The sequence below is a fragment of the Platalea leucorodia genome (assembly GCF_965183815.1).
Source record: "Platalea leucorodia genome assembly, chromosome: 8".
Lineage (NCBI taxonomy): Eukaryota > Metazoa > Chordata > Aves > Pelecaniformes > Threskiornithidae > Platalea > Platalea leucorodia.
In genome coordinates, this window is record NC_138830.1 from 22,778,098 (window position 1) to 22,805,317 (window position 27,220).

The window sequence follows — 27,220 nt, forward strand, 5'->3', positions numbered from 1 at the left end:
TTATTATCTGGCTCTGTTTTGCAGTTTCTGAATTATGTAGAGCAGTACAATTTAGTAATCTGTAGTTTGGAGAAATAGTGTGTTTAAAATGTTGTCAAATATGAATCATGCCTGTGATTTTTTTTTATTTTTTTTTTGTTACTGGAAATTGAATTATTATAATGCATACGTACATTTAAATTAGCTGTTGTAATTCAGAAAACGAAGATTTCAGGAAAGTTTCCACAGGGAAGTTTGCTTGTAGATGTGGCCTGGGCCAGACCTTGTATTACTCCTGTTAAATGTATTAAATGTGCTTGATCTAGAGCCCTTTTTAGGTGGATCATAAACCTACCTAGAGGGTAAGAACTGTAGAGCACATTGAGTCTCTCAGAAGAGGGTTTCTACGGATATATATGTATATGACTGTATAAACAGCCTTGCTACCAATGTGCACAGACAAATTACTCTTCTAGGAAGAGCACTCCTATAACCAATATGATTCAAAAAAAGTGTTTAGGCATATGCTTAAGTCTACTAAATTGAAATCTCTAAGAATAAATTTTAACCCTGCATTGAATTCATTGGATTTAGGCATGTGCTCTGGTGCTTACAAGTCAGGACCGGTTGTCGAAGTCTTGTGTCATCTTCCTAGGAGATTGCAAACACTGAAATGCAAAAAAGAAATTGCAAGGAGATACATACTTGTGCTCAAATGACAGATTCTTTATTGAACCCCTAACAGGAGGCCACGGGCTTTTGGGATTGGTTTTGGTTTGTTTTCATTCTGTTCTGCTTTTCAACTCTTTTCCTCTCGAGAAAGCACAGCTGGAGAGCATTAACTGAAAACAAATGATGCTGCAGAATATCTGCTTGTTCATTGCTTCTTTTTCAGCTTAATTCTGCTAAATGATGCCTGATTGAAGTTTTAAACTGAGCTTAACTGCATTTAGCACTTAAAAGCCAAAGGTATCTGTTAAACAATCCCCCCTGCCCAGCGCAAGACTTGCAGAGGAGGAGGAGGGAGATTTACCCCTGAGTCCTTCCCTCTGTTCAAGCTTTCTTGCCCCCCTTTCTCCCTTTAACGTATTTAATTTCAAGTACCAAATTTTTGCGGGATGTGGGTTAGCTCAGGTACAGGGGGGTGTTTGCAGTATTTTTGTGTTTTTACTTCCCCACCCTGGCTGCTAACAGCAAGGTGCTGATGGGGTACTACATAAAGCTTTGTTTGTCCTAGCAGACAACTGCTGGAGACGGCGGCTTTTCCTCAGCCTTGACTGATAACAGAAAATCTCCCCATCTGCCACCCGTTAGGCTTTTGAAGAAGCGAGTGCGATAGCTGCCAGCTGTGTAGGAGCCAGCTGCGTGGGCGGCCTGCAGGAGGGCCCGCAGGAGGGCCTGCGGCTGCTACGGGGCAGCTCGCAGCTTCGCAGCCCGCCGCCACTTCTGCAAAGCCAGCCGAAGTTTGGTAGTGGTCTGCCAGAGCCCAGGGCCCTCGGGTGGATAAACGTGGGAGTTCCAGAAAAATGGCAGTGCTCTTTTGAAAAACCACGGTGTTCCCTTTGGAATTGCAGAATTCTTGGGAGTGGTGATTCCTCTGGATCACCTGAGCCGTGATGACAATGGGATGTTCTAAGGTGCTTTGTTTGTCGGGTTTGCCGGGTTAGGCTGCAGAGCTTAAAGACATCTGTGGGAAAAATAGACAAGTGATTTCTTTTATCTTGTTATCCTTTGACTGAATTTTCATTGCTGTTAGGAGATTTATTAGCATTTTTTATGACTGGTCATAGCCTGTGTTCTTTAATATATTATTTGCAATTTCCTTTCTCTAGATTGTGCCATTTAAGGAACACGACTCAAATTTTCCATCAGTTGCATCAGGGAAGCCATAAATATGTCACAAGGGGTGTATTTATGTACCGTATTATGTAGGGGAAAGAATTTGGCCTGTACTGTGTAAAATTAAAGCAATAATTAAGCTTTGGCAGAAAGGTTGGAAGGAAAACTCCTGGTTTACGTGTATTTGTATGTTTATTGTATGTGATAATTAAACGGTAGTTACAAATTTCTGTATACCCTAAATCACCCTAATGGAAACACTTAGGCCACATTACCCCTTAGCAGGTGTTTTAATACCTGGAAGAAGGGGGGAAAATTCAAGAAAAAGAATTAAAAAAAAAAGCGTGCTGCAGTCTGGAGTATGGCAGGCACTCAGGTGTCCTGATGGGGGACGAGGATTGTCCATTGGGACAGGGGATTGTCCATCGGAACAGGTAGGCATCAGGTAGCAGAGTGGTGACAAGCTGTGGAGCTTTCCCTTCCCGCCTGGTTTATGGGAGGCCCACCAGAACAGGGACAGTCTAAGAATGTCATCTTGTGTCCATATTGGATCACCTTTCCATGACAAAGGGTTAATCTTTTGGGGACATCATCCCTTTAAAGATGATGATGATCTTTGATCTTGGCAAGGTATGAGATTAAAATTGAGCAGTGAAAAGAAGTGCAGGGCAGGAACCTGAGTGATGTTGACTTACTGGTAGCAAAGAGGGGAGGGCAGAAAGGGGAACCGGGCAATAGTCACCAAGTACGTAACGTATAGAAAACCTTATGCCCAATTAGGATACAAACAGAGGAATCGTGCATTTTCCTGGCTTCCCAGGCTGCTCTCTGTGCACCAGGCATGTATTACTTTTGCAAGAGGTTACTTTCCTTCCCATTCTTGAGGCGATGCTGCTTCAGCTTGCTCCTCTGCCGGGTGATGGGCATTCTGGGGCAAGAAAGGTTATGCCGCTGTTGCCTCGTTAATGAGCTGGCTTTTCCCTCGTGGTACTGTTGTTAGCACAGCAAAGTTAGGACTGAGGAGATGTCATCCACTTATTTAATGATATGCGATTGCATCTCTGTCTCATAACACTGTATTTTTTCTTTTTCCTTTTTTTTTTTTTTTTTTGTTTTAAATCTGACTGTAAAGCTGCCTTACAGCAGTTGGAAACAGTAACATGAAACACTGAATATAAGTGCTTTTTAACAAGTTTAAGGCCAAAAATATCAAAATATAAGATAATTTGGCATTTTAGGTAGACCTATAAAATAACTAAAAAAAAAAAAAATCTTAATTTTTGGTGACAATGATCCTCACAGAAACTTCCTTTGTTTTTCAACCAGCTTTAATTTTGCTTTGATTGTGTGGTTTGTTTTTTTTTTTCCACCAGACAACTCCGATTTTATAAAATGAGCTAAAAATATGTTCCTCATAGATTAATGAAAGCCATGAACGTTATGTGGTGTTAGAGCTTTAAAAATTTATTTAAAAAATCAGTATTGTCATTTGGCAAATAACTGTTGTGTGCTAAAAGCTGCTCTTTTGTATGAGCCTTATGTAACATTGCAGTTAATAACATTTAGTGTTATTGGATGCTAAATGACTTTAGTATCTCAACTATAAAAGCCTGTTTACAAAGATGAGGCAGTCTTGTTGGAGTGCCAGATTGTTAAATAGCTACAGGTTGCCAAAACTAAATGAACTTTTCAGCTGGTAATGATGTGCAAACTGCTATTGCAGATGCATATTTATTGGAGAAATGCTCACAAGCACATAGTTGTTTCTAGTTAGAAATGTTTCTTTGCCTTTGTCCTTAAACCATCAGTGACACCGTTAGAACGAAAATATCTAGATATATAAACACCACTATTTTGTGTTATTAATAGCTAAATAGCTACTAAATAGCTATTTTCATTAATTTAATTTATTGAATAGCTGTTTAAGCTATTTTTAAGCTATTAGCTATTATATTAAATAGCTATTTAAGCTGTTTTGTACACCACTTGGTGAAATGCAGCTCTGTGTGAGAAGAGCAGCTGTTGTTGGCCCTTACTCCCAGCTCCCAGGTTTTCAGGTAGAAGCACGCACATAACTGTAGTGTAGGGAAAGGAGGGTTTGCGACGGAGTATCCTGTACTGTGACCCATGGTGGGCCTGTTGCAGATACAATTCTGAGAAGCAGTGGAAGCAAAAGCCTGTTTCTTAGCCTTTTTTTTTTTTTTTTTTTTTTCTTAATGGGCCTTCTTGGGAACTACAGGCACAAAATTGGGAGACATGGGAATTAAATTCTGACATTAAGCAGTATTATTTTTTCACTGTTGTGGGTTTTTTTTTTTCTCTTGAAAAATAGTTTTCTGTAATGTGACAGTTATGAGGAGCTACCTTTAGGTGAAGAGGTTTCATAGTAAACTTTAAACGAGAAGACGATTCCAGAAGGTATGTTCAGGATGGTGACGGGAATTGGCCCGAGGCTCAGTGCATGTGCTGCCCAGCAAGCCGTAGCTGCGCTTTTCTCTCCGAGTTCTGCTGGAGCCTGAGAGGAAGCGCTGGGTTTCCTGTGCAAAGCTTGCTCCCTTGCCCTGGAGTGTCTCGCTTTGAATTTCTTAGCCTGGTTGGGAATTTAATACAAAGAGCCATTCTTGTGAGTCGTGTTTTCTTAACAATTTTGCATTCCAGCTCAGCAATTCATTCCTCCTTTTTTCTAATGGTAAGAACATTACTGGAGTTCACATAACATTGGCAAAATGGCTGGTTCATGTTCTTCTGGGGGGCTTTAATGCTCCAGTTCCATTCCGTTGTGGATTATTCTAAAAATACGACACTTATAATGCATGTTAGGTATACTAAGTCATGAGATGTTCTGAGAATCGGTTAATATCCCTGAATTTAAAAGTTTTTCAAAGGTAATTATTTAATGTTGTGAAAGACAGACTTTTTTGGTAGCCAGACTTACAGCTAACCATGTGGCTTCAGAATATTCATCTTCCCATCTCTTGCATTATTAGAATATTCTATTCTCAGCATTATTTGTGTGTTCTCAAATGAAAACAGCATTTTGGAAATACTGTTTTGAATGTTTGAATGTGCCTTTGAGTGTTTTGGATGCATCAAGTCTGTGTATGTTTTAGGCGGGGTGCATAGCAATATATACTCAGAATGGTCGAACTTTTCCTTTCCGAAAGGACCCAGTTACTTGTGATACTTTTATATCTGACTGAATTTCCCTGAAAAGGTGAAGCACTTTTGGTGTTTGCATGTGTGTGAAAGAGACAGTTCAACCGTTACAGCAGATGATGAGCAACCTCTTTGTAGCGGGCCATTTCCTCGCCGACGTGCTGTGCTGTGCTAACATCGTCCCAACTCCCTCTCCCTGAGCTCCAGCGCAGGAACCGCCTCGCAGCTGGTGAACCATCGGAGCTGCGATGGGGGCACAGCAGAGCCTGGGCTTGGCACTCAGCGTGAATGCCAGATATTGGCAGCCAGGCTGTATGCCAGATATTGGCACCTGATGAATGTTAAAGCATCTCTGAAATTGCCACTTGCTGATGTCTAGACTGCCGGGCAGCGGCACTCTGGCATGCCTTTGCTCTGCCAGTTCCCAAGGCGGTGGACCTGCTGGGGCACATGGTGGCACCTATCTAGCCCAGGACCCAGTGTGCTGAAGAAGGGTGCACGGCTGATTCTGTCTTCTCAGCTTCAGGGCAGGGTGCTGCTGAGGGATGCACCCAGCTGCCGGAGTTGAGAAGCACTCCCAGCTGCCGTACGGCACAGGGTCAAAGGTCTGCACAATCCCTATACAAGCTTTCTTCTGCCTCTTCCCCATATTAATACAAATGCCTCCCCCTGAAACTCGTCCAGTTTTCAAAACCTAACTTGTGCTTCTTAAAACCCAAACTTTTTTCCAAATGATCCTCCTTTGTAAGATACGTAGTAAAAATGTGAGGTGTGATGGATGGGAGAGTGCTTGCATTAAGGTACATACCAAATGTTTACTGATGGTTCTGTTGAGTTACACTGTCTGAAAATTGTGGGTCTTCAATTTTAAACAGTTTTACATTTATCCCATAAACTATTTTGAAACCTAAAGTGATTTGTTTTCCTGAATCTAATTTTTGATCATTTAGGACTATTCATAGCTGCCAAAAGTTTTTACTTAAAATGCTATTATTATGATTTTTCATCAAGTTCTTACAGCCAGCACCCCAGAAAATATAACTTTCGGTATTGTAGGACAAACCTGTTCTAATTTTGTTGTAGGTTTGAACTGTTGTTGGATAGAAAGGAGAATAAAAAGAGTATAGTTAAATTTTCAAGTTGCAAAAATACATTCAGTATGTGTAATTTAGCAGCTGTTGCAAACACTTGGGGACATTTGCTTTAGCATTTGAAAATTCCCTGTAGAAGCGAGACAGGAGACATTCATTTAGCATTTCAAGCTTGAAAAATATTTTAACCTTTCCTTAAATTGTGTTTTGAAGTTTAGGATTAACTCTGTGCCTGGCTGCACAGATGGCTGTGTTTTACATATTCCTTTGTGTAGGAAAAACAGAGACCACATGGTCAGTTAATGGCTTTAAGCATTTTTAGTCTTTATTTTACATCTTCTTAATGGGGCCGCAGAGATTCTGGGAAGATACTTAGAAAAGTGTTGTTTATGGTGTAAGACTTGTAAGATGTGTTGTATTCTGTGTCTTGGAACTCATGAGCTATTTTTGCTCTTACTTATTAATCCTGGTTAATGAATTTTACAGCTTCATGCCTTAAGATTTAACGTTCATAATTCTGGTATGTAAAAATAAAAACTAAGATCACCGATGTACAGAAAATGTTACTTTACTACTGGAATATGAGGGCTCTTATATTTTGATCTTTTACTAGCCAAAATTATAGATTAAGTGGATTTTTAAGGAGAAGTAGACTCCATATCTAAGTCACTGAAGTGATTATAAACTTAAATAAGATTTTTAGTGTTTCAGCATACGACAGAATGGTTTCTAAGCTTTTTCCCTAGACACTTTTGGGAAACACCATAGTGAACTGTGGCCTATACAAATCAGATGTGATGCTAGGGTAACTGATGGAAAATCCATTAAGTCAGTGGTGTGTCACCAGAGCAGATAATTATAGCGTATAAACCCAATCCTTAAATCGGATATTTTGTGCTTTGTAATGATTTTTTTTTCAAGTAGGTTTTAAAATAATATCAGCTAAAGGATTGGTAGATTAACGTAGTAGTTTGTGTAAATCTGCATGTGGCACATAAAAGAACTCCTGATAAAACCAGAGTGCTGTACAATGTTGAGCACTTGTAAGTAATCTGTCAAGTTTATAAAAGGTTATCACTATAATATAGGCACATGACATTTTTTTTTCTCCATTTGAAAGTACTAGTAAGGTTTTAAAGGCCACTACTGTTTTATCACGTAAAGAGGAAGAGCTTCTTGTGGTCTTTTAAGCTCTTACCCTTTTAAACTAACATATACAACCAAATCCATCTGATTAAAGTTGTTCTTGAAGATAGCTGTAAGTGGTTAAAGACTACAGCTTTATTCCAGTTCCTGCTGCAAAAAGATTCCCATTGGAAACCCCGCAATCACAGAGGTCATTCATGCTACCATTGGAGGGAAATGCTATGATGTTCCTGCAATTCTGTGCAAATCTTGGAGGCCAGGATGGGATATCAGGGTGAGATGGCTTGAGATGCTGCAGATCACTGTGTTTGGGTCTCCAATCTTAAGTGCTATCAGCCAGGCATTTGTGACAGATACTTAATTCACTTCTATTAAATTAAACTAAGAGCATCTACAGATGTTTGTATATTTTGAGGGTGTATATATGTATGAGAACACACACCCTGCCTTCTAGTGAGCTGAATCCTCCACCCCTAATTTATTCATGGAGGAAAAGGTTAAATTTCCTCTAGATTTTTGAGGGTGTTTTGTTTAGTTTTTTGCTTCCAAATGAACTTCCTAGAAAGAAAGGCTAAGAGAGTGTTGCAGGAAAAGCAGTGTTTGCTGAGAAGTTTGGTTACCCTGAAGTCCCATTTCCAGTTCCTAAGACGCAGAAGGAACTGGTATGTAAAGGTCAGAAGTTGCCAGTGTAGTTCACATTAACGCGACATGATGAATGTTGTGTTATAAACAGAGCAGAAGCTCTTTGTCTTGGTAGAAATCTGGAAATGTAATAACTTCTTATGCCGCAACTTGGTAAGCCTGAAGCATGGTTTTGGATTATTATTTTAAGCCTTACAGATAGGGAAGCTGTCTGAAGCTTTGCAGTCTCTACTTATGGGTGAAATGCATAGAATTCTGTCTTTGCGTCTATTGATTATCTTAATTGCCTCCTGGTTGTCAGGTTTTTCACGATACCATTACTGTCTTTTATGACTGTTTAATACAATACAGAATCTATGTTAATAAATAAAACATTGTCTGTAAATGGAGATGCTGAAAAATTAACTCTTTCTTATTTTTCTTCTATTTTTTCAGCGGAACCCCTGCCTTTAATGGACTTGTGCCGAAGATCAATTCGTTTTGCTCTTGGCAGAGACCGCCTGCATGACATAGAAATTCTACCTTTGCCTCTGTCGCTGAAAAATTATTTACAGTACCAATAAGACATCTAGAACCCTCTGGCCTCACATTGGACTACATCAATGCAAATGGCAGAAAATTGTTTACAGCAAAATATAAATCTTCGTGATGGACGCTTAAGTGTTATTTAATTTTTAATATATATTTTTTTCTGAACCAGTGAAAGCAGATCACTGTGAGGGACTACTAAAGAATGTGAAAACATTGATTTGATTGAGATTTGTGTATTATCTGTTGCCTGTTGTGTTTACAGTCCCGAAGGCCATTATTCTCATCTGTCATATATTGGTTTATCTTTGTTGCGTCTGGTAAATGCCAATAGAAAATCTGACCTGCAAGATCCACTCTCATGCAGGACAGAGCATTCTTCAGTAATGTGATTTTTTTTTTTTCTTCTTTCTCTCTCCTACACCTCAGCCCAATAGATAAAAATAATTTAGCAGAGGAAAAATCTTAACAGTAACTTTTGAAAAATACTTAAACCTTGCCTTTGTTATCCAGAGTTGTTGAGAGCTTTGAGTGATCAGCACTCAACGTAATCAGGCCTATAATATCTAAAAGTTCTAACATTTAAAATAAAGCAGATTACTGTCTAGAAGAGGAGTATGTGATTTTAAAAACACTAGAGGAAAAAAAACTGGTATATGTGTCAGAAAGATCAGTTTTTGGATGTGGTAACAGTAAGATGCAGTCCATTGCTTTCAAGACCAAATCTTAGTCCCTCCAAAGTTCTGCAGTTTATAACAAAGTGTTCACTATCCCAAGAATTTAGGATATTCGTATTTTAGAAAGCTTGTCACTTTTTTTATTTGAACAAATTTATAATTTTTATGTTGTATGAACTCTACGTACTTGGTTCTCTTTTTAATGTATGTGTGGTTATAATGTTTATTTATCTGTTTAGAGTCTGTGGAGTTCTCATTTAACTGTTTTCCATCTTGGGGTGACTGATTTTGGTTTTTTTCCCCAACTCCACCTGAAATGTATTAATTTTTCAGGCTCATCCCATTTTTTAAGATGCTGCTTTCTATTTGCATTTCTTACATGTTTCAAGTTATCTGGCTGATCATTTATCTAGTTTTTAAACTGGAAGTTGTTGTTATGGCAGGATGTCAAATGTTTAGACTGAACTGCCTTCAGCATATTTTAATGTGAATTTACTGATGAATGAGGAGAAAATTTCTAATAAAGTCTACTGTCCAAAATAAAACTCATGTCTCCTTTGATGAAGTGTTAAATAACATAGCACTGCATACAGAGTTGAAGTTAAGTTCCTCCTGCAGCTTTGCAAATGTTTCTATTCGGCACTTCTTTGGAATTGCTGATTTGGGTTCACGTGCGAGTGACATCGCAGGCAAGGTAATGTCCTGTTCCTGACTTATCCCACTCATTCTGAGTATAGCTGCACTCTTGCTTTTAACACAATTTTGGCAAGGTTCCTCTAAACAAAACCTCAGTTTTGTGCTACGTTGCACTTTGAGACTCCATGCTTTCGAGGTAGGTTGAAGTTTGACCACTGTGCAATGACGATACAGGCAAAACTGCTGAACGACAGATGGTTGCCTGTTTCTCAGTCACCCCAAGGAACAGAATTAAAGTTTCAGTCGGAAAAGAGAGAAACATGAGATGAACAAGATACAACAACATGAGCAGGAGTGGAAGCCCCAAGGGCAGGGTAACACAGGGATGTCAGAAAGTAAATAACAAGTACTTGCTTCTCTGGGCTTAACTGCATAAGCTGATGCTTGCTTCAGCGTCAACTTACTTTCAGACTTGCTTTCACTTAAGGCGAGAGGTATATACTGTATTCCTTGCCTTAGTCTTGCAAAGAGGAAGAAATTACAGCTGTGATCTGTATTTCTTACTTGTCCCCCTTGCTTTGTTTAATTTAAACCTTTTGTCTCAATAGGTATGTAGGAAGAAGGAGATACAAACGTGTAATATAACTCACCCCAAAGGAAAAATATGGCTGTGTCAAGTGATCTTTCATAAGCAAGGTAAGCAGCTGTTCAGGAGTGGCATAGTAATCCTGGTAGACCGTTTTTTCCCACCACTGAAGTCCATTTTAGGTAAGCATTTCCTAAAATCAGTGTTTTGCTGTGTGTAACTAGACTTCATGTTCCTTGGAATAACTGCAGTGACACAACTGTTAAGTGTTGTCTTCTCTGTTGTTTAACTTGACCCAGGCTGCCGGCTTTTTAATGTGACAGTAAAGTGGGAACGGATATCATGAGACAAATTAATGGTGCCTCTGTATGTTAATTAACCTAGTTATTTTACAGTTGGATTGGAATTGGTGCCCCTTTTGTGATGTTTCCTGTAAACCAAACGTCCTTATTTTAACTTTCAAACATGTTTTCTAACACTTAGCTGTCTTCCAGGAGTGCTAGTTTTACAGGAATGATAGTTTTATTCTTTTACTGTTCCCTAATTGTGTGTTGCGATGCTGTGGATGGTAGATACACCCCTTCATGTGGGATTAGGGCCCTGTTTTCAGGGGTCTTTTTGATGTAGTTTTCTTGGTCCACGGAAGTCTTGTAAGGAGGCTATACCATAGAAAATATTAATGATATTTCAGTTTTCCTGCTAACCATCCCTTTGCAAATAGATTCTCTTCCAAGAGGGCTTATAGGGAAACCAGAGTGCCTATCTGTATTGCTAAGAATGAGTCAAGCATTGAGGCTAAGCAAGTAGTCAGAGTACCTCCTCACAAAATGTACCCAAAAAAGTCTCTGTTGCTGAACTCCAGCCTGGATGCTATGTTCCTCACATCGACTCTCAAAGCTCGCTTTTACCGGAATGCAAACATTGTTTACTGTCTGCTTCAGGAGCGAATTGAGCAATAATTTGTAAGGTGGTGATGCATTGGCTTTTGCCCAAAACAGAAGTTAAATACTAAGTTATGATCATTCTTCAACAGCAGCTGAAACTTCTCAGTCTCTCTATCCTAGAAGCCTAAATGCAGCAAGATACCTACCCAGAAGTCCACTCTCAGGCATATCTAACAGAGAGGATGATTGCTTAATATAAAGCTGTACTACTTCAAGATTTGCGGTAAGATCTCTCTTGCATCTGTATTTTTAATTTCCAGCCACTTTTGGCTCTCATCACACAAAGAAACATAGACAATGGATGTGATGGTTTTCAGCTTTTACGTCCCTGTGTCCAAGCAAAAGGAGCATAGCTTTTCTAGACATGATCTGGAAGTGTTTCCATGGCTGGTAAACTAAGGCTAATAGAAGCTCTTTAGAGCAAAACATGTGAGTCTTTATTGTATTTGAAGGAAAAGGGCACATGCCTGGTAGCTGCAACCAAATTGCAACCTTGTGATGGGTGCATGCTAATTAGTGGGTTGCAACAGGAAGTATTTCACCTGCTCTTTGGGATTTGGCTCTCTAATATGGCCCCTTCCTAGGAGGTATTGAAGGTGCAGAATCCCTTCTGTTAAAACTGTGGTTAAGATTCGTGGATACGTGCATTGTAGCTTCTCTTCATTGTTTTCTCAGTATTGCTATTCCTCATCCTTCTGCAACTCTTGTGAGGGAGGGGGCTTGATTTATCCACATAGAGGTGCTGCTTTTGTGATCACGATTCACAAATGCTATAACCTCAGTGATGTTTTAGACCACTCCTAGCTTTTAGACTTAAATGAAGCTGTAACTTTATAACACCTAAATTGGGGTCAAATTTGAGAAGCCCTTGTCCTTTGGTATAGCAGCTGTCACACCCGTGTCCCTACTACTAGGCTGACAAAGTCAGTGCTATGAAGGCTTTATTTCTGCTTCAGATTGGACCAAGGGAAATGTATTGAAATGTCTGCATTCTCATCCAGAGGTAGCGCAAATTTCTGTAGAGAAATTGTGAAGTCGTATTTTAGACTTTATATGTAGTCTTTCTGGTGTTCAAGTTTTTATCTCAACAGAGTGACTCAAGCTGTTCCTGTCGAGGTAGGATCTAACTTTGCAAGTTTCTCAGTGTTCACTTGAAGCTGGGAAAAACTGTTAACAGAAGCAGATACGTACGAATCATTCGAGTGTTTCTGATAGTTATAAAAGAGCAGCGAGCCAGCAATGCTATAAAATTTCCTTCTCATCTCCATTACAGTTAGTATTGTTAAACTACAACCATATGTTCCCACGTCAGTCGGCGGCAATCACTACGCAGCAAGCTTTGTATCAGATCCAGCAGTACTCATTCAGGTACAATTCCCACTGACATCAGCGGGAGATCTGCCTGAGTCAGCACTGCTGCTTTTGGTTCCCATGTAAAGATCTCCAAACATTTCCAATACATTGTATCAAGCTATACTTTATTCTATGTAAGCAAAGTCAAGCAGATGGTTTCTGCAGCAGTTTTTCTAATTTGGCAAAACATGCTGGCAAGTGTAGTTAGGTAAATGTTGTGAGAAAGTTGAACAAAAAAATGCATCTAGTTGAGGCTGAGAGTGCTATTCAAAGGGGAAGCTAGACTTTTTGGCTCCTTGATGATGATTTTCAAAAGCTTTTTAGTTTATAAACCTTTAAAATCTCAGAGTGGTTTTTATTCTGTATACTTAAAGGAATGTAGGATCTTCATTCCTGTTTATCTCACAAAAGAATGTCTGGTGATCATGAAGTGGAAATCCTTTGTTTGCTTGATTCAAACAGACACCAAAAAACCTCCTTCTTCCTTGGGAAATGTTCTCTATAGACACAAAGCCATGAGAAATATACAACACACATCAGCCTGAATGCCCCCTCTCCCCCCTTTTTTTTCTTGAGATTGCAACTGTTCCTTGAGAGAAGAGCTGCAGTGTGTTCTGCAGGCAGCATCTAAAAAATGTTTCAAAGCATCTGCTACAAAGCAGAACACTGCACTGAAGGTATATTGAAGCAAATTTGAATGTACTGTGGTGAGGGCAGAGAACAAAGGACCAGAGCACTAGAGAATAGCATTTCCCTAAGGGTTTACGTTCTTTTCTTTTTTTTTTTTTTTTTTTTTTTAGCCCCACTATAGGGTATGAGTAAATTCGGGGGGGGGGGGGGGCGGGAAGAAAAGTTGTTCATGCTTCCACTGCCACCAGGTGTTTGGCGTTGATGTTTAAGCAATAGCATCTTTTTCCCCACTAAACTCTTGTTGCACAACCTTAGCATCCCAAAGCTCTACCGCTGACTGCATGTGCTTCAAAAGCCTCTGAAGGAGTCTGGGCTTTGCTGTCATATGAAGTAGCACCCTATTCCACATATTGTCCCGTTGGAACTTAATGAATTAACTTCTAGGCAAAGAGCAGAGCTGCTCTGTCATTATTGCTATGACTGTAGTAACATATGGGGGTACCCAAACTAGCTTAAATACCAGCCAAATGGAAGTCCAGTAACTGGCAGAACGGAGCTCGGTACGGGGTAGTTCACTGTGCCAAGCAGCAGTGAGACAGCAGTGTCAGCATATCTGAAGTGATTAATAAATGGCTGAGCTCTAAAAAGTCTACATTTCAATTTGGAGGTGTCTTTGCAAATCCTGTGTAAAATAGGTGTCAGGATCAGATACTTGTAACTTCATTCGTGTAGCTGTGAAAATTTGTAAGTTATATAGCCTCTAATCTCTTCAGGTGACAGCAGACATAAAAGTAGAGCTCATGTTTTTCATAACTTTAACATATTAGGGAGTACTTACAGTTGGGACAGCTATGTTCTTGGATTTTAATATATTGTTTCTTTGGCTTTTGAAAGCTACAGCACAAAAGGCAGGTGTCTTCAGACTTCTAAGGAAAAGCAAACAAAATACAGAAACGATCTGATGTTTCTGACAGTCCTCACGTACAACGAATTCTACTGACAGTTTCAAATACCAGTCATAAGCCCTCCTTATAGAGGCACTTAGGTAAGGTCAGCAGCTGTTCAGTGGTGCCTGGATCCGTTTCTTCCATATTTTTTTATTTGTTAAAAAGAAAAAGGTATTAAATAAGGTTATTCAAATTGCAAGCTCCACTTGAAAATGCAGTCTTTTAATGAATAAAATGTTCATATTACACTTAAGACTTTATTAACAGAGACACAAGTAACTGCGGCACACATACCTGGGAAAGTGATGCATGTTTTTAATGGCAAAATGCTTCAGCCTTTTTCTCTTCAGTAAGAAAATCAGTTTGGCACGTGCATGGCTCCTCGTGTAGAAAACATGAACAGCTCTAAGGCTTGGGGCCAGAATTTCAATATATGCATTTGGGAGTGACTTCTCAAGCACAGTAAAAGTGCCTGTGGCATTATTTTGGGGACTGGAGTTTTACCTTATTTATAGATAAATTTTAACTGCATATCATTCTTGGGAATCAATAGGGTATGGATCCTCCTGAGCTAAGTATTCTATCAGGGCTTGTCAAGAGATGGAACAAACCAAAACCAAACTCCCCCACAAATTAAGCTACCTGGGTAAACATAGCCTAGCATCAGGTGCTGCTGCTATTAAAATGTTTCCCAGGTCCTACCATCTAATTGCATAAATAAACCTCCATTGGAAAAAGCCCTCTAAAAAATGAAGGGATGTTTTGAGCATTAAATTGGCCTCTAGAAGGTCTAAGTTGAAATCCAGGTTCTGCCAGAAACTCTATCACCTTGACGATTTGCCATTTTGTTTTGTTTTATTTCATCATTTCCTTGTGTACATACAAAACAGCGGTCATTTTTCTTCCATCTTTTATAGCTAGTGCCTGTGTAGGTTCTAATTCCTTTGTAGGGCTGTTGTTTTATATCTAATCCTCTAATTACTTTGGCGGTGCTGCTGTAATGCAGATATACATTGTGGACAACATCTGCAGTTGCATAGTCACTGGTACCAAAAAAAACAGTCAGAAAACTCTCACCATAGTGTAAGTGGCTTTGTCTGCAAGAAACAAATGTTGCCCATAACCCAGTTTAGTTTCCACGGGTCTAATTCAGGAACTCTTGATAACAGCCAGTACATTGCCCTTTAGGTAGAAGAGTTGGATCTCTTTTATAGGTAGATGCAATTTAATCCACCAGCTGCCTCCTGGTCTGTAATAAAGATTCATGTAAGCCCTGAAACATGGCTTCGTAATTTTTCCAATTTTTCTTTGTCACTAAGTTTTCATGATACAAATAAAAATATCCAATTCATTTATTCATTGTTTTTAATCTTACTGCATTTTTTACCTCGCTGGTATTTGGGAGTCAGACTGTGTTTCCCAAGCTAAGCTTCATGAAAATACAATTTCTTGTAAAATGTTTGATATTTTCCAGTGGCAGTGTGTGCCATGCCATGTCTGAAGGAAAGTGTTTCTTTTTGTTTATTTTGATTTTTCTGCCTCATAATTTCATTCCTTTCCTCACCATCCACGCTGGGGAGAGCATCTTTACTGTTGAACTTAACTGTTCATGACCCCAAGAGGCTACTCAAAAGCATGTTGAGACACATGTCATGTTAGTGGCTTTCTTTTGAACTGACCTTATTTGGTTTTAATTTAATAACTGTCCGGTTATTAAGTCCAGGGCCCCTGAGTGGCCTCATTCTGTACATATACACAAATACACAAGAGACCACTGCTAGTTTACAGTTTGCAACTAAGATGCCTTTTGTCTTGTGCATCTTGTTTGCCTGTTACATGCAACTTCTTTTGGCTCTTCTACTGGGACCTCACTCTGGGAAAACCACTTCAGCTTTCAGTGAGCTTAGTTTGACTTGTCTTCTCAGAAGGATCAGCAGTATTTCAAGTAAGAATTTTTTTAGATTAAAGTTCTTTGAGCTGCCACAAGAGTATTGCAGAAGATTGGAATAAATATGAATTTCAATAATAGAGCTGCTTATTGTGGAGGTTTAAAACTCCACACTTTGGTTTCTCTCACATCTTTAACTCACCCCCACTAAGGAATGTTCTACAGAACTTTACTATCAATGATCACTCTGACATAAAAATAAAATAAATACATCTGTAGTTGTAATTCAGAAACTTCCTCCTCTCTGAGATCCATGACCTCCAGCTTCCTGCTGAATCTGAGCTGGAAAACAGAGACCTGGAGAGCCTGTTTTCTTGCATTATTTGGTATTCCATCCCCCACAGAAGTGGGAACAAACGTTTTTAGTTGTCCAATAACGGGTGATAAATGGACAGCAGTGATAGAAAGCTCTCCCAGGATGTTGTGTCTTCTGCATTGAAAGCTGAAATGAGTGATTTTTTTTTTTTTTCAAAAACTTTATCTCTCTCTCTCTATTTCTTTGATTTTTAATTAAGGCTTTAAAGTTTTGTTTGCTTTCTGGTTTTGGAATTTACTTGTAGAAATATAAAAGTACTCTTCTTTCTTTTGTGAGTTTCCTTACTGAACCTATATGGTTTTTGGTCTTGCTATAATTAAGGAATTCAGAGGGAGAAATGATGTCTTTTATGAGACCAACTGATTGAAATGTAAAAGAAGAGACACTTTCAGGCACAGAAATTCTTCTCCACTGAAACACAAATACCAATTTTCAAAGTTAAATTCAGATTAAGAACTGTTTAAACTTGATTCTGCTACACAGAAATTTTGAAGTCAATAAATATATTGATTCTGGGCCCTATTATAATTTTTCACACTCCTGAACCACCAGCAATTCCTCTGTTTTCTGATGAACTTGCCTTTCCCCTCTCTAAGAGGAACTAATGACTTACTGTGTTTCTTCTTTTTAATATTCTTCTCCCTCCGTAGTTGCAGGTACAAACTTCTTTGATGATGAAATCGATTAACTTGCGTAAGTTAAGCTTGTATCACTAATTTGAAGTTATATTTTGCTTTGAGGATCAAAGCTTCAGCCTGCATATTCTGAAAGCTGGTCTGGTTTTCAGAGTATAACGTTAGGCTCATTAAAGATATTATCTTTGTCTGTACATTCACTCCTGTTTAAATCCTGCAGTAATCACACCTACATTCACACCATCGCTTCTACATAGAAGATAACTAAAAAGAGCATATGTCACATGTTTGATCAAGATCTTTCCCTTTCATGATTTTCCTGTTTAAAGAAAACAAAGATAAATGAGTTCTGAGAATTTAAATTCTCTGCTGTTTGCACAGAGCTCCCTTTTGAATGTTTTCCTAGGCCCACGTGTACTCTGCTCTCATGGAAAAACATGGTAGGAGCTTGCTGTGAATTTCTATAATGGAGTAAAAAGAAGAAAAAAGACTTCCAAAGCTCTCTTTTAAATATAGTAGAGAGGAGGAAAAAGCAGACAAAGCAAAATTGCTCCTATTCTGTTTTTACCAGTTAGAAGGCTAATAGTGAACTTACAATTTGAGAGCAATAGTTTTATTTTCTCTTCTGCCAGCTATCCCATCCAAACACTTCCAGTTTGCTTATCACACAGCTCCCTGATTTGCTCACAGATTTAAAAACAGTCAGTTAAAGGCACTTTTCTACATAGCAGTCAGTCTTGTTCCTGCTAAAGCACAGTCTGAAGTCTTGGCTTCCCTTGGCCTGCGTAGGCCAACACCATCACCCTGTGACTATGTTTCTCGGCTGAAAGCTCGCACTGTTGGTCTGTAATGGAATCTTTATCCAACATCTTAGCTTTCAGTCAGAAACTGTGTCCCCTGGCACAGAAGTATGCCCTCTGTGCTCCTCTCTTATGCTGTCAGTTCCTGGAATTTAGAAGTTATTTCACAATGATTTGTTTTCTTTTGTTCTGGAGAAACTCCTTTGCTCCAATCCTTTTCTGCAAGAAAGCAGTAGAAAACTGTTGCCTCCAGGCTTATCTGGAAGTGCTGCTCCCTCTATTAGCAGAAGAGGTGTGGAACGGTAAGGAGAATGCGAATAAACCAGAATTTATAAATTACAGAGATGGGTTCTTCAAATCACAAAACCTACATGTCTTGGCAGACTAAGTTGGATCAAAAGTCCAATTTCACTCTTAAAAGGAATTGCAAAGCAGTGCATGGGAAACACAGCTCCAGCATGTGTCTCTGAGTTCCTCTGTCAAACTCAAAGCAGATTTTCAGCTGTCAGTGGTTCCTAACTCAAGAAATTCTAGGCAAGCGAAGCTGCTCTTGGCCACCTGTAGCTCTCCCAAGGTCCCTATGCCAGATGTTTGCTCTGCCTCTGCAGCACAAGCAGAACAAGGAGGTCCCAGAGCATCGTTATCTGCAATACACATTAAGCAATGCAAAGAAAATTAGTGTTTCTTTGGCAAGCTGTGCTGCTTGCCCTTGCTGGTGAAGGGAGGGAAAATGATGAAGGAAGATTTTCCTGAGAACATGTTTTTTCCATAGCACCCACATGGGAATAGAAGGGGGAAGGAAATCAGATGTTTTCACAGATTTTTAAGTCTGGAAGAAACTGTTAGCTCATTTAATCTAATAGTTTTATAAAGAAGGTCATAACGTCTCTTTAGCAAGTCAAAACCCTTCTATTGGACTATGATGCTTAGCTAGAAGACAATAAGTGTGTTTCTCATTCACCATTTCTTATTATAGCTTGTTCCAATTGTGCATAACAACAACAATTAATGCTGAGAATTAAGTTTTTTTCCTCCACCTAAAATTATCTACCTTGAGCTGGTAGCCACTGGTGATTCTTTTTGTATGAAATTAAAGAATGATGTAGCACTCGGTATTGTCTTACCTGGCTGATACATATGCATTGTAAATGAGCCACAACTTGATCATCTTTTGATGATCTAACCATACAGTTAAATTGTAAGGAAACATCTCTAACTTTTGATAAAGGACACATCTCTTTCTGTGTGCCAGATTCTACATTCTCTTAAAACAGGTTTTGCCAGTCAATGGTCTACAGCCAGGTACAAAAATTCTGTCTCTGGCCCTGTCCCCTACTTCATTATTGATGTGAGGAACAGATTATCTTTTCTTTCCTTCACTTACTTTCTTCCTTTGTTTCATATGGCATTGCTTTGAAAACTCATATTTTAGCTGCATGTCTATTGTGACCCTCATGTTTTTTAGCTGCTACTTCCTGAAATAGCCTCTCCTTTTATAATTAAAACCCGATGTCTTGTTCTTTGATACCTAACATTGTTTTTTTTTTTTCATCAGCATTGTGTTTTAATGGGTCTAATTCTTCAAGTCATCCAGTTTTTCTGTACAACTGCCCTGTTCTCCTTCATTATCTATCACCCCATCAGTCCTTTTGTAGTCTGTAAATCTGATAAACCATGATTTGATAGTTGCAACCAAATCACCAAGGAAACTTCAAACAACACCAAACTCAACTGGAAACACTTTTCAGTAATGATTGCCTGTGGATAACCTCTTAGGGAGTTGTCAGCAGCCAGTGCTTATCCACTCAATGGCCACTTTGCTGAGGGTGCCGTCATTTTCTAAAATAAGGCATCAGGTACTAGGCCAAATTATTCACCAAAGTAAAAATAGTGCTTTCTCTTTTGCAACTTAATACGAAGTTCAAAAGAAATATATGAGGGAGACGTGGAGAAGACTGATGAATGAATGTGTGTAGTTCAGGAAGGGAACCAAAAGAGAGGAGGTAATGCGAGGAAAAAAAAAGAAGAGGAGCTTTGTTACTAAGTACAAGTGTAGTAAAGCCTCCTGCTGACCCAATGATTTAATGCAGTCATTATGACAATCTCTGAAAAATATTAAGCAGGTTCTTCAAGGCTAAATGGCAAATTCAAAATTTTTGTTTCCTATCAGTTTGTTTTTTACAAATCTTCTTTTTATTTCAATCGTGGTCTTGCTGTTACCGTGCACTCTTCAGTTGTTGATTGCATTGATTTATTTCTATTTGTGTGTGTGTTTTCTGACTAAAACATTGAGGCATTGTCAATTCACTTCCATTTGACTATATTTCGTGAATATATTTACAAGCACTACACTAGAAAGCTAATATTAGTACTCTGATTTTGTCCTATCTTTCTCATGTCTTATCAAATCTGTAAAGGTGTTGCAGGTTGGAACGATGATTTTAAAGAGTTAATGCTTTGCAAGTTGTTGCCTCTAAAGACAGAGTGCTGAACTGAAAAGCAGTTCCTGCAATGTGTGTCATATCGAAAACATAATCGCTTGCTAAAAACACGAGGCAAGTTCACTTTCTAGTTTTGCCACGGACTTTTTGTACCTGACTCAAGCCTGTACCTTAGCCACTCCTGCATTTAGTGGTGTTTATACGCAGTCGCTATTTCCAAGGAATGAATAGATGAAAATAGTTTTCTAAAGGTGTACCAAGCTTTGGTGCCCCAAAAGTACTTTGAAAGATATAAAAGGATGGCTGCTGAACATGCTCATGAGGTACCTGAGGTTACAAAGCACTGCTGGGGTAGTTTCCATTAAGCATCAGTTTCTTGTTCCTACAGAGGCTGATCCCACTATGCTAATGGATTTATAGTAATGACACTGTATCAAGGTACTATATGAGTTTACTCCTAGGATGCTATGATGGATTTCCGTGCACACATGCCTAGTTCTTACAGCTTGGCAGCCTCACATGTATCTGTTCAGGAAAGGAAGGTTATATGTTTTAGCACCTTGGCAGGGTTACCCAATGCTTTGTTAGCAGCACAAATTGAAAATATGCTTGGCCAGATGAAGTATGGCTCAGCACAGGCAATGAGGAAGGGCTCAGGGAGCAACGCTCTGTGAATCACTGCATACCAGCTAGCCACAAGCTCGCTGGCGAGCACTCGTTCCTGCCTGCCACAGTGGGAGGCAGGAGGAGACTGAGGTGGGCTTGTGTGGGCTCTTGACAGCAGCTACAAGCGAAGCTTGCCTCTGAAATATCCTGGTTGCTCCCTGCCCTTCTATATTAGCACACTCATGTTATGATTTAATTTATTTCCAGTCAGACATAACCACTACCTAAAATAGATCAGGAAATGCAAAACCAAACACAAGTCATCGTTATCCTTACTTCCTCTTAAAGAGACCGTTCTTCAGCTCTTTGGGGATAAGCTTAAAAAGTGCATCTGTCTTTTCTGTCTTAAAGTTTCTGCTTAGTTCTGCATTTTATATTTTGTTTCTTTCCCTTGATGATACCAAAAAAATCATTGAAGTGGGGCAGGTCACTAGGTAAAGCCTTCGCCTATCTCGACACCACCCCATAAATTTATGGAGCTCCATCTCTGGTGAATTTTTGCTTTCTGCCTCCATGTCATATAGCAAAATGCTGTTCCATAAAAAAACCAAAACCTGTGCTTGTTTTAAAGCTTACAAAATGCATTCAGATTCAGTCTATGCTCCCTTTGTTTCTAGGCCAAAGAGTGACTGTTCACCTGTGTCATTTTCCCGTGGCGTGGTTACAGACAGCAACAGCATCCCCTCGCCCGTCCACTGTTTTGCTCACAGGCGATGTTGTTGAAGCGTCCTCCCTGAGCGAAGGAGTCCATTCCCCTCACGGCCCTTTCTTGGGCACAGACAACCACAGCTGTTGACAGGGCTCTGGGTGAAGTCCCATGAGGGCTCGATACAACCCCATTTCTAGGTCTGTTTTTAGATTGTACTTGCCTTATTCACAGCTCTGTTATATTGGCAACTCATGATCACAAGCGGGAGCTGTTCCTTGCACCGTTTTCCCCTTGGGTATAATTCTAGACTACAAAATACAGAGTCAAGGACTATTCTCTAGCCCTAAGGCGGAGCGACGCAGACTGGCCAAGGTCAAACTGTACAGCAGCCATGTGTTTGTGGGTGTCTCTGTTGAAAATGTCTGAAAAAATGAGGAGAAGTTATAGCTTGAAATCGGGGCCTGTGAAGGCGCTGGAGGCACCAAGCCTCCGGGGCGGCGGTGCGGGGCGATGTGGCCTGGAGGAGCCAAACCCCCAGCGGTGTTGTCCCCTGCCTGCTGGAGCCCTCTCTGGTGTGGCTGCCTCCCGAACCCTGCCCAGGGCCTGTCTGAGGAAAGCCGTGCCTGGAAACTTCCTAACAAATAACTCCTCATCTTCGGAGGTGGTAATGGGAGGGAGGCTCAGTGGTAGTGACCAAATCACAATGGAGTTTAACGCTGTGGCAAGGGGAAATTAGGCTGTATAGATTCAGTGTGTAGATACTCAAATTTAGGAAAGGCAGTTAAATGGATTCCCCCCGAGTCTCAGCTCCCCCCCGGCCGGCACAGCCTGGCTGGCCGCTGTGGCAAGGGCACTCGGCGCTTCCCCACACAGCCTGCTGGGTCAGTAATGGTGGGGGACTGTCATCCGCCGGCCCCACCGGTGCCCAGAGGGTAAACGTGTTTGTGGGCCAACGACCTAAGGGGGTGATGGGCTACAGGGTTGCAGGCCAGGGCTCAAATGGGTTTTGTCATTGCTCAAGGGGCAGTTGTTTTTTCTCCAGAGGAGGGAAAGCTGGTGGAGGTGAAAGCCAGGGAGGAAGAAAGGGCGGGATTTGATTCAGTTGTGTCTGTGTGTGGGGATGAGGGGAGTCAGCCCAGATGGTGGTGGAAAAGAAGTTGGGCCTGAACCTTGCAAAACACAAACCCCAGTTGGGGAGAGCCTCCCTGAAGTGCCAAATGGCACCAGGGCGGCAGTGTGAGTGTAACACACGTGCCATGGAGGGAAACGCAGATTTTAAGGTGAAGAACAGAAATACATGTTTTCCCAGCGAAGAGTAACACAGCACTTACTCCTGAGGTGGGAATGGGCCGGCCTTCTCCTCAGGGGTGATGGTAGTGGTGCCAGTGAGGGGAGAGGCCACCCCTCAAACCCAAAAGGCTGAGTTGGGGGGATGCAGATGCCCCCGTAATGTGCTTGGTGATGTTTGTCCTCCCCGGGTAACTGCATGGTGGGTTTGATGGTCTATCCTGGACCACAGGAAGGATTTGGCTGAGCAATGGCTCAAGCAGCATAAACTGCTTTTAAGTTTTGGTTGTAATTTGTCCCTTCAATCTGGTCACCCTTGTTGGATGTCAGTCAAAATCGAAGGGGAAATTCAAAAGTCATTCTCTACCCCTCAGCTCAGGCCAGGCACAGTTTTCATTTGTCCTTTTCCACAGCTGTATTTAACTTCTGTGATCAGCTTCTTCTGGCCTTAACTGCATTGTAGGGGAGTGGGAAATGGGGCATTTGTTTTGGTATACTTCATGTTATTGCTGTATTTTTCCGGCATGTCTGTAGGTACATATATAAAGTCAGGAATCCAACTTGGATTGTGGCTGGTGGCGGCATCTTCAGACTTTTTTTCCTGAGTGAAATCATGAGTTGCTGTTAAATAATTCAAACCTTATTCAAATTGATCCATTTTAGTGTATAATAGATGAAGAGAGCGTAGGATATGGTAAGAGGCCACAAGGTCATCGGTTACTACAGCGGGGAGATACCCAGTGTTGGCATACAGCGTCAGCTGGCAGCAATTCTAATAACCCAGCACAGCCCACTCAGGCAGACTGACAAATATTTGAGTTTTTCTTCTTTTTCTTTTTTTTCTTGTGGTGTCCTTTTCCAGTTTCACTTAAGAAGCTATGCTATGATAACTGTGTGTTATTAACTTTTCCCTAATTGCATCAATATTCTGTATTTGGCTTCATGTTTTACACACCCTATTCATAAATTATTACATCATGATTCATGTCCTGTTATGTCTGATGCCTAATTAACTCCAAAGAGTGAAATACAGCATATATTCAGCATATTTTGCACAGAAAGTTTGTGAATGCACTGAGCTGCCTGTCTTGGAAGACTGCCTCCTGATGCGAGGTGTCTTGTGGTGTACTTCATAGCAACTCTTATAGCTTGATGTTTCACGTTTCTCATCGTTTGGAGTAATAGGAAAGATTAGAAAAATGTGGTTATTCTATGATCTTACTTTCCCAGGTTTACTGTTATAAATCACCCTAAGAGCCTGTAGCTGCTGCTGAAAAGGGCAATCCAATCATTTCCTCTCATCCACAGAAATGATTGTGCACTGCCTTCCCTGCGTTGGTGCTAGCAGTTGTGTGGCCATGCAGGCAGCAGAAGGGGAAGAAAACAAATTAACTTTCAGCTGTATCAGCAAGTTGGTCTGACTTGCCACGTACCAGTGATTGCTGGTGATGACACAAAAAAGGGCAGGAGCATACAGATATAAGCGTGGGTTCAGATGGGTTTAAGTTGAAGATGAAACCACATCTTAAGGAGCAGCATAAAGGGAGGAAGCATTCATCTTTTATGCAGATATACTGTATCTTGAAAGAGACTTCTGTGTTGCTTTCATCTTTCTAGCGTATGGATTATTGCACCCAGCCATCTGTTATCACCTTTCTGCATACAGTCCAATGCAACACAACATTTCTTCCTCACTTTCCTATTTTACTTTTTTTTCCAAATTAGTTATTTGCAAATAAGAAACATTTTCTCAGTTTCCATGGACAAATTTTACAGCTTCCTCTTGTGCTGCTTATCCTATGTTCCTCCAGAGCAGAGTATTGACTGAGCAGAGGGAAGTGCACTAGCTGAGGAATCAGGAGATTGTATGTGAAATCTGTTTGGTAACGGATTTCATCCCAGCTTATTTTTGTTTTCTTTCTGACTTTTGTTAATCTTAAAAGGTAGGTAGACAGCTGTTACTAGATTATGAATGGTAGCCCATTATGTCTTTTTCGGGCTCTCATAAATCAATCTTAGTGCAAGTACTTACTTACCTGTTAGCTTAGTTGCAGTTTTCTTTTGACCTTTTTTTTTTTTTTTTTTTTTTTACCTGAAGTTTGCTCTGTGCATCAGGTTTTTATAGAGTTCTGTGTTTCAGAAAACTTGTTGGTTTTTTTGGTTTGGTTTGTTTTGTTTTGTTTTTTTTTTCCCTCACAGTGTTAGTGGAAGGCAACCTAAGGTTACTGTTCTAGGCAATTATTCTTATTAGAGCCGTGTAGGTCACAATACATTTTGTAGGTTTTCATCAATTCCAGACCCTTCCTCAGGAAGGTTTTATTTTAATTATTTTCTGAATATTCACTTGACATTGAATGCAGTGGGGTTTTTTTTGTTTTGTTTTAACAATATCCATCTTACTGACAAATTGATTTATAGTCCTTCTGCTTTTAGGGCAAAGTCCTATATAATCTGACAGAAAATCACAGCCTTTCTCTGAATTTTCTTAAAGAAGCCTAAGGATTTTCTCATCCTCTCTTAAACATGGTACAGTTGGGATACATATGCAGAATCCTTATTAAATGCTTCATACATGAAATACTGTAAACGGCTAACATGGCCAAGATGCAGTATGGTACATCAGCAAGTGTTGTCTGATAAAATGTCTCTCTCCTAATGGGGATATTTTGTTTGAATGTTCAGGTAGTTTCTGTGATGATATGGATTCAGTGAAAGACCACATGGATTTTCACTATGTTTATTTTTGGCTTTGTTTTCCTTACACTGCCACTCAGCGGTCAGTAATGTTGTGTCATCAGGAGATTCTAGCCTCTGATAGCTGAAAAATTGCTATCCCACATGTTCAGCTCCTTGTTTTGGGAGTTCTTATTTCACGGTGGGATCACATTAGAACTGAGTCTCAGCGTTCAGAGTAAGCCTTGCTACCTCGCCAGGTGAAATCTTGTTTAACCACAAAGTTTCGAGCAATGTGATTGAATCTTGTGCCAAGAACTTGCTGTACCGCCGTAAAGAAACAAGATTTCACTTCCATTTAGAGAAATGAGAATCATGCAACAGAAAAAAGTTTTGCTTCATTTTTTTTAATTATCTTCCTATTGATGTTGTATATGCGTCTTGAGATCTTGTCTAACTTAGATGATTCATCTCTCCAAAGGCCAGTAAAGAAATGGGAATATCTAGAGGGCAAGTCATCCTAGCCTGAAGCCATTCCAGTGAAATGAAAAAGAAAGGTGTTTGGGAGGGGAAATTAAACATTTTTCATGTCTAAAAATTACAGTCATGTAATTTAGAATTGTGATATCTTAAATTTAAAAGTATTCTAATTACATTTAGAGAATGGAATACATTTAAATGAAAAGTATTGTTTTACAGGTAATTAATTATTTCAATTGTAATGCTTTCTTAATTGTTTTAATTTCTCGATTAAATGCATTGCAAAATGGTGAATAGTTTTGATCAACCATCTGGAAAATTTTCCTCCTCTTTGTTTTCCAGAACCATTTCATCTTCCATGTGCATTTGGTATGTAGTGGACTCTTTCACAGGGTGCTGCAAAACAGACGTAGCAATTCAGTTTCAAGGGAAGAATCACAAATGAGGCACTGTTCATCCTTTTCTGGAATGAGTGAAGAGATTAGTGGGACCTATCTGTGATCAGTTTTTGAGCTGAACATACATGTGTGTTCTCTAGTACTTTTCTATGATTATATTTCAGTCTCTAAGCTTATTGAGACAGCTGCTTTTTGTCATTTGAATTCCTGTTCTTTGGTTATCTACATCTCATGAAATCATTTTCCAATCTCTGATTATGTAATAGTGGCATCTTCCAGCATATAAATTGTTAGGTAGATAACTTGGATATCAAACATACGTTATTATGAAATGTTCCTGCAATTAAGGATGCATGTGAAAATAAGCACTTGTAAGTGCAGGAGACTCATCAGACTGGCACAAGAGTAGGGCATACAGCATGCATAGTCATCACTGAATTGTGCCAGGACCTAAATTTTGCCGGTATTTTTCAATTAGGGAAGTTTATAGATGCTTAGAGATGAGAAAGTTTAATTTCTTTATGACAGAAGGTGCAAGAATGTCAAAACTGTTCTCTCCAGAGCTAAAGGGGCAGTTTGACCACTTCCTTCTCACTACACGTCCTTTACCGGTTGCATTTCGCCGATGGAGTTTGCAGGGTAGGGATGTGAAAGGCTCAATAAACTGATATTTGGGGTGAAATCAGAAGGTAACTTACTGCCTGTGTCCTGACAGCTAGAAGCATCTGAGGCAAGGAAAGCAGCACCAAACTAAGGTAAATTTCTCTCCTTTT

At 39.8% G+C, this 27,220-nt stretch overlaps 1 protein-coding gene across 1 annotated transcript in view; it reads left to right on the forward strand.

The window, feature by feature from the left end:
- The window catches only part of SPSB4 (splA/ryanodine receptor domain and SOCS box containing 4), a gene marked incomplete at its 3' end in the record, with an annotated part of 69,705 nt that extends 61,289 nt beyond the window's left edge, over positions 1 to 8,416 (forward strand). Inside the window, exon 2 of the mRNA XM_082321018.1 lies at positions 8,289 to 8,416. Coding sequence (XP_082177144.1) covers positions 8,289 to 8,416 — 128 coding nt within the window. The remainder of the gene's footprint in view (positions 1 to 8,288) is intronic.
- Between the last annotated feature and the right edge of the window lie 18,804 nt (positions 8,417 to 27,220).